General features: G+C 42.9%; 1 protein-coding gene across 2 annotated transcripts in view; it reads right to left on the bottom strand.

Moving 5' to 3' along the window:
- Positions 1-276: 276 nt before the first annotated feature.
- Positions 277-8,106, bottom strand: part of Il15ra (interleukin 15 receptor subunit alpha) — a 29,091-nt gene continuing 21,261 nt past the window's right edge. For both annotated transcript variants that reach the window (XM_021228162.2, XM_021228161.2), the window contains 2 exons: positions 1,779-1,857; positions 277-852 (listed from right to left, as the gene is read on the bottom strand). In XM_021228162.2, the coding sequence (XP_021083821.1) occupies positions 756-852; positions 1,779-1,857 (176 nt within the window). In that variant the 3' untranslated portion in view covers positions 277-755. The remainder of the gene's footprint in view (positions 853-1,778; positions 1,858-8,106) is intronic.

The raw sequence follows: 8,106 nt of genomic DNA, 5'->3' as shown, positions 1-8,106 counted from the left end.
CTTCTGCAATAGCTGCAAAGCAGTGACAGCCAAGTCTTCAGGAGCTCAAGTGCTGCTGTCTTCTTTGTAGGCATCTCCTGAGCCAGAGGAGCCTTGGAATGAAGTGAGAGCCTCAGGTGTATTGTTGCTAAGTTCTGTAAACTGTAAATCAGGGTAGGGGACAAAGAAGAGAGTCTAACACAGTGGTTCTCAGGCTTCTGAATGCTGTGTCCCCTTAATGTAATTCCTCATGCTGTGGTGACCCCCAACCACAAAATTATTCTCGGTACTACTTCATAATTGCAATTTTGCTGCTGTAATTATGAATCGTAATGTAAATATCTGATATGAAGGATGTCTGATATTTGACCCCTGTGAAAGGGTCGTTTGACATCCCCCAAAGGGGTCATGACACATATATTGAGACCCACTGGCCTATCTGATAAGCTATTTTGAATCGATGTTGAAGTGAAGTTAGATGCTTCTTTGGAGAACCACGAGGGTCTGCCAGGACAGTCTGCCAGGAGAGCTCAGGCTGCTTGCACTTTGGGATAATCGTCTCTGCACTGAGCAGGTGGAAGGATGCTATCCTTCCAGATGCCAGAGAATTCAGGTGTGCACACGGGAGGCACCCAGACCTTATATTATCATGGCGAGCTTTCTCCTGGTACCCAGCTCCCTGTGTCCTGGTGCTCCTTAGCTAACCTAGAGCTGGCTTCACGTCTTCTTTTTAGACTCAGTTTTGCAGGTTTCCCTGAGTTTTAGAGGTTATGTGGTTAGGCTTCTGTGTCGTCCTCATTGCTACTGGGGCTCACAGTCATTGGCACTGCTTCCATGGTTTCCATCTCAACACCACGTGGCTGAGAAGTTTGCCTGTAAAATAGTTTATTCACAGATTTTGAAAAAAGGTCAGGGCCTCTCTTAGATCATCATACTTCTTATAGAACATGCATGCATAGTACTGAGTGAGTTACATTAGCAGACACCAGCCCGGCTCTCAGAGATCTGTGTTGCTCAGAGACTAGGAAAACCTAGAATACCCAGATGTGCAGATAGTAAGAACTTTAATCCTATTTGGGTATTTTCAACCTCACCATCCATCCACCAGAAGTTTACCAAGGTTGCTGGAACAAATCTTGGTCCATTCTTAATGATGCATATTTTATCACCGTCAAGATAACTCTGAATGAGCAGCCAATACTGTAGGCCTTTCTCACATTAAGAAGATACAATTGCTGGGCATTGATGGTGTACGCCTTTAATCCCAGCACTTGGGAGGCAGAGGTAGGCAGATCTCTGTGAGTTCAAAGCCAGCCTGGTCTACAGAGCAAGTTTCAGGACAGCCTCCAAAACAATACAGAGAAACCCTGTCTCAAAAAACCAAAAGAAGAAGAAGGAGAAGGAGAATTTCTGTTTCTAGAAATAGAATTAAGGCTGACATAAGCGTGTTTATAAGAAGGTATACCATGTGAGATGAATACACGGAGAATATATTCATGGGTATTCACGGATGGAGCTGACACAAATTGCCATAGGTATGGCCCTCTGCATCATAGGCTCAGTTCCTGCTGACCCCATTTTAAACACATGGTCTGAGAACTGTGTGAGACGTGAAGCGCCCTCTTCAGAGCCGGCCCAGTCTTACACGACTCCTTCTAGCTCTACAGAAGAGGCTGAGTGTGAGAATTCATAGTCAGGAAAGGAACTCCTCTTTTGAGAGGGTCTCTTGGAATCTTTATGATCAAGCTTTTCTGGTAGAGAGGAAGAACTTGGTCCTGCAGCTCTCCTGTACCACTTACCTTGATCTGATGTACCAGGCAAGGAGAGACACAACTCCTGCACCAACCAGGAGGGCCAGGACCGATGTGGAGATGGCCACTGAAAAAGACAGAATTAAACTAGAACCTCTTGAAAGTCCCATGAAGGCATTCATTGCCAAGAATTGGTAAATTGTTGGTAGCTTCCATTCTTGCCTAGGACAGATACTCTTCTAGTCAGCTTGCTGTTAGTAATGTGTCTTGGGGCTGGAGAGAAGCTCAGCAATCAAGAGCACATTCTGTTTTACAGAAGAAGGAAGTTTGGTTCCCACTATACATGCTGGGCAACTCACCACTGCCTATACCACAGCGCTAGGGGATTTGATGCCCTCTTCTGGCTTCTGTGGGCACCTGCACTCACATGTACATACTCCTTCCATATAATTGAGAACAGTAAAAATAAATCTAAAATGTGTAAACTAAAAAGGGAAGCTGACCAAAAATACATTCAAAGTAATTTCCAACAAGGCACAGCCAGGTGCACAGAAAACTCTTGAGTCTAATGGCTGTTAGGTATACAGTATTATGACTAATGAGACTAGACAATCTTTACTTTCACTAAAACTAATTCTTTTTCGTTGCCCTCAGAGTTTTGAAATGACACTGTAGTCAGAGGAAGCAGTAAGATCACAGAAAGAAGACATTTTTACAGAAAGTAAATAAAATCGGCATGCCAAAGTTGTTACAAAAACATTAGGAAACACAATAAATTAATGAAAGATGTCTTGAAGTCTCAGATTGGAATTTTTTTCAGATGTGTTGCATGTAAACTGTTTCCACGCTGGCTGGTAGGCTTAGCATCCATTTACTGCCAAGGAGTGACTTACTGGAAAAGAGGAATTAATGGTAGTGAGTAGTAGTTCTCCTTTCACAATGCTTTTCCTGTTGCCTTTTGAATGAACATAAACTACTGCAGAATCATCAGGAAAGGATTCTCCCAGGCCACATGTGTCAGGAAACTGGTGACTTAACTCAGTTTCTTTTTCAACTGTGTCTATGCTATGTTGGGCGAGAAATTGAAACCAGACTTCCTGGAGACAAGGAAATAACAGATCATCTGGCAAGTTCTCCATCCTTTCTGGAGGGAAAAGGAAGAAATAGAGATTTGATATCAGAAAAGAGAAGAAGGGAGGAAGGAGATGATGGAGGAGAACAAATGATTATGATAAAGAGACCATGAGGACCACTGGTCCCTCTTCCTCTTTGGTCCATGGTGTAGATTGGGACTAAGATGGAGACGGCTGCAGAGACAGCCAGTGCCAGTCTTCATGGAGGGTGATGAAATTGCTGTGGGTGAATGCAGAGGGAACAGATTCCTTAGTGGGACTCAGGCCAACAGAGCCAGTCCTGCAGGAAGACATTGCTGTGAGTCTGCGTCAGGTCCTGAAGGAAGAGTGTCTACTCATGGCTCCTGGGCTGAGGGTTCTTTTTTGTCTCTTATTATCCTAGGTTCACAAGAAGAGTTGAGCCCAGGGCATGAGATTGCAGTTAAGAGTACTTGTCTACCACACAGCAGACCCTAGGTCCTATCCTTAGGACTGAAAAGTAGATAAATGGTTATCTCTCTCTCTGAGAGAGACAGAGAGAGAGAGAGAGAGAGAGAGAGAGAGAGAGAGAGAGAGAGAGAGAGAGAGAGAGAGAGCATTCTTTTGTATGAACATCGGCATGCTTGGATCATAGTGGGAGGCCAGAGGACACATGTGAGGAGGTCAGAGGACAACCTCAGATCTCCTGTCCACCATTTTTTGAGACAGGGTCCCTTTCTTGTTCTCTACTGTAAAGTCAGGATGGCTGGCCCATGATTTTGTAGGGGGTCTCCCATCTCTGCTTCTTGTCTCCCGTTAGGAACACTGGCATCCCAGACATGAGCTGCCATGCCCATCTTTGCATGGGTTCTGAAAGTCGAACTCAGGTCCTACACTTGCCTGGTAACTGCTTCTACCCACTGAGACATCTTCCCAACCCCAATATCTTTTAAAGTCAGAAGTAAGTATTTCATAGCAGCTTAGGGCCATGGCTAGTAAATATTGCAATGTTCATTGGACAAGTAGATGAATGACAGAATGACAGGTGTAGTTCATCAAATGCAGAGCACATCAACTACAACAAACTCCTATCACACATGGAAAAGACTCAAGGCACAGTACATTCTGGAAAATAACCTTTTCACTCCTAGTGAACTAGTTACAACAGCTAAGAGCTAGTGCAGTTGGCATGCAAGGCTTAAGTTTTGTAATCAGGAGTCTTGGGCTGGTAAATTAGCTCAGTGGGTAAAGATACCTGCTGCCAAGCCTGACAGTTTGTGTTCAATCCCTGGGAACCATATGGTGGAAGGAGAGAATCCAATGCCACAAGTGACGAGTGTCACACACACACACACACAAATGAAGATTTAAAAAATAAGATCAGGAGTCTTCAATAACAGCCTAGGAGAAGATCAGAGAGAAGATACTGGAATAACTGAGTATGTTCTTGGCAGGAGAGGCTGTCAAGTGAACCAGTTGATAATAAAAATGGAAACCACATTTATTCACTATTTATTAAAATGTTAAAGTTTTTAAGTTCTGGTACTCATTTGCTAACTCATTCAGTATGCATTGAGCATCAGCTATTGGCTGTTTTTTGTTGAATTAAAAGAAGCAACTTACAAGCGGATAGTGGTGGTGCACGCCTTTAATCCCAGTACTTGGGAGGCAGAGGCAGGTGCATCTCTGTGAGTTCTAGGCTAGCCTGGTTTACAGAGCAAGTTCCAGGACAGCCAGGACTAGACAGAGAAACCCTGTCTCAAAAATAAACAGATAAACAAGAACAACTTTTAAAAATGTGATAACTGGGGCTGGAGAGGAGGCTGGGTGGTAAGAGTACACAGCGCTCTTGCCAAGGACCTGGGTCCAGTTCATAGAACCCACACAGCAGTTCAGGTCCTCATACTAGCATGGCAGTTGCCTTTACCCACTGAGTCATCTCCCAACCCCAATATCCTTTAAAATCAGTTCCAGAGGGGTGGCATCTGACGCCCTGTTTTTGACCTCTGTAGGTTCCTGTATGCACAAGTTGCACTTCCATACATTCTGGCTGGTACACATGCGTAACATAGACATAAAAATTTTTAAAGAACATAAAAGCAAGGACCTTTTGTATAACTTACTTTATAGACTATGGATATAACTCAGTGAAGAGCACTTGTCTAGCATGCCCTTTGTTCCCTCATCATAAAACTACAAAAACAATAAAACAAAATATCAGTAGGTTGATTATCAGTTAACTGACTAAGTAATCACTGTGGCTGGCAATTTAATATTGCCTTACAGAGATGCGCTCAGTTGATTGTCTATTCTTGAAGAAAAAGCGCCTCACCCTGTGTCCAAAGAGCCAGTGAGCATCTGTGATATGCAACTGATGGTGGGGTACTAGCAGATCTTGGGTGGCTGGGGTAGATGGCGTGTAAATGGCAAACTTTGAAGACACCGTCATAAATACTTTTACATAACTAGACTGATTATGATTTCAGTTTACACTTTATTTGCAGACAAAAATCCTTTAATATCCCATTTTCATTTCTTCGCTAACAATTTGACTTCTCTCATAATTAGGCATCCTCATGTCTATATTTAAGGAAGAACACCTTATTTATACATCAAGAAATATTTAAAATGTAAAAACCTTTGTGTTTCCCATAAGCCTTTGCACTGAATTATCTTTGTCATGAAAATCATGAATTGGAAAAGTACATATTAGATCCTAAATTGCTTTATATAGAAAATGTTACATGTAGATTTTCATCCACTAAATATAATTGCACCCGAGTTTCCAGGTAGTTACTGTTGGCAATGTAACTCAAGACAGTAAATAATCACATGTCCAAAGATGAGATTGGCTAAATAAATTGTGCTCAGGTCTATATGGAGTAGACTATTCTGTAGCCACTAAAGAGAGAAAGGTGGTTTTTATGTGTGGATAGGGAGGATTGCTAAGATATGTCAGTGTCCTGGGGAGTGCTTGTCGTCATCGTCATCAACCTGATACAGCCCAGTATTGAGAAATTCCCCAGTCCAAGTTGGTCTGCAGGGATGTCTATGGGGGATTTCTTTGATTGGTAACTGATGATGTAGGGGTCCAGCCCACTGTGTAAAGAACCATTTCCTCCATGGCCAGGTGGTCCTGGCTGTTTCAGAAAGCTAGCTGATGGGACTGGAGTGATGGTTCAGAAGTTATGAGCACATACTGCTCTTTTGGAGGATCTGAGTTTGGTTCCCAGCATCCACATTAGGTGACTCACAGTTGCCTGCAACTCTAGTTTCAGGAGGTTCTGATGCCTCTGACCTTCTAGAGCACTTGCCTTCATATATGTGTGTGAGTGCACACAACTTTTTAAATAATAGAAAGTAGTCTTTTAGAAAAACATTTTAAAAAATTTTAAAGAAAGCTAGCGAAGCACGAGCCAGAGAGTGAATGAGCAAGCAGCACTCCTCCTTGGCTTCTGCCTCAAGCTCCTGCTTGAGTTTCTGCTCAGATTTCCCTCAGTGATGGACTGTGACCTGGAAGTATAAGCCAAATAAGCCCTTTCCTACCCAAGTTGTTTTGGGTAGAGTGTTTTGTCACAGCAACAAAAAGGAAATCAAGACAGCCAGTAAGCAATGAGACTTGAAATATCTATCCTTAGACTTCTCCTGTGTGTGCTTATTTGTACACAGCCAACCAAAGGAGACAAAGAAGCCTGCTCTCTGTCTCCAGGAATGGTGTTGCTATGTAGTCATAATGATCTTGATATTCACTATGTAACCCAGGCAGATCCTAAACTCAAAGCAATCCTCCTGCCTTAGCCTTCTGAGTGCTGGGTTTACATATGCCTCCATGCTGTTTAATTTTTGATTTTCAGACCGTGTGCAATTTATTAAGAATTTTGAAAACAAAAAGTTCAAGACTATGTGGAAAGATTAACAGGCTATGTGTCATAGAGAAAAAATTAGTTTTTCTAATTCTGATAAATCTCTAATTCTCTTAAATCATGAATATGTTTTTGCTTATGTCCTTGACATTAAGTGAGTTTTTCCAATAAAATATTCTTCAAAGAGACTTTCTAAGATGTTGTGCTTTCATCTGTCTGTCTATCTATCTACCCGTCTATCCATCTGCCTGCCTATCTACTATCTATTTCTTTCATTTTGCAGTCTGAGGATGGAGCAAGTGCTCTCTACTGCTGAGCTGTTATATCCCCATCCTCTTCATAGTTTAAATTTGATATGGGCTTCACTGACTTGTCCAGGCTGGCCTTGAGTTTGAAGTCCTCCTGCTTCAGCCTCCTGAGTAGCTGAAAATGTAGACCTTCATCATCAGGCCTGTCTTCATTTGGTCATTTACAAAACCACTGTAACAAATAAACTGCTAGTATATCTAAAGCTACATCTGATTCCCAGATGTCACTTAGTGCAGGCAAAATAGAACCAAAAAGCCAGTGAGCTATTTTCCAGCAGGAAAACTTACAAACAGAAAATAGAACAGGACAGTGTTGGCGCATGTCTTTCACCCCAGCACTTGGGAGGCAGAGGCTGGCAGATTTCTGTGAGTTCAATGACAGCCTGATCTATACACCAAGTTTCAGGACAGCCAGGGCTGTTACATAGAGAAACACTGTCTCCAAAAAGAGAAAGGAAGGGAGGGAAGGAAGGAGGGAAAAGGAAGGAAGGAAGGAAGACAGAATATTTTATTCTCTTAAAATTTATGTGTGTGTGTGCAAGCATTTACATTTGTGTGTATATACACACAAGTACACAGGTGCCCACAGGCCAGAAAAGGCTGTTGCATCCCCTGGAGCTGGAGTTACAAGTGGTTGTGAGCTGTCTGGGGTGCTGGGAACTGAACTCTGGTCCTCTGCAAGAGCAGTAAGTGCCCTTTACCACTGAGCCATCTCTCTAGTGCTGTTTGTTCTTCTTAAAGCTTGTCAGAAGGAAGTGTTAGATTCCTACTCTCTGCACCGCACGCCCTTTTTTTTATGACTCTGAAGATGGAGCTTGGCCTTGACCAGCAAGCATACTGGCACTGAGCCGCACCCTGCCCTCCCTTCTCTCCTGCTCTTTTCTTCTTCTCCAAGATCTCCTTTTCACAGACACTTTTGTGTTTCCCCCCTGTGTTGATTGTACAGCCTCTTTCTTTTTCTTCTAACTGCAATGCTCCATGTCTTTTATCCACAGAAACATTTAGACAGAGCAATCTGGACTCTTTCTGAACAGAGCGTCGTGCTCCAGGCTGTGAGGTCTAGGCAGCTTCCAGCAGAATGGCATTGTCTTGTCTTAGTGGCAGCAGCGGGCCC

Source organism: Mesocricetus auratus, unplaced genomic scaffold (genome assembly GCF_017639785.1).
Source record: "Mesocricetus auratus isolate SY011 unplaced genomic scaffold, BCM_Maur_2.0 Super-Scaffold_100013, whole genome shotgun sequence".
NCBI classification, from domain to species: domain Eukaryota; kingdom Metazoa; phylum Chordata; class Mammalia; order Rodentia; family Cricetidae; genus Mesocricetus; species Mesocricetus auratus.
Note: the sequence above shows the minus strand (reverse complement) of the source record. Positions and strands in the feature narration are given on the sequence as shown.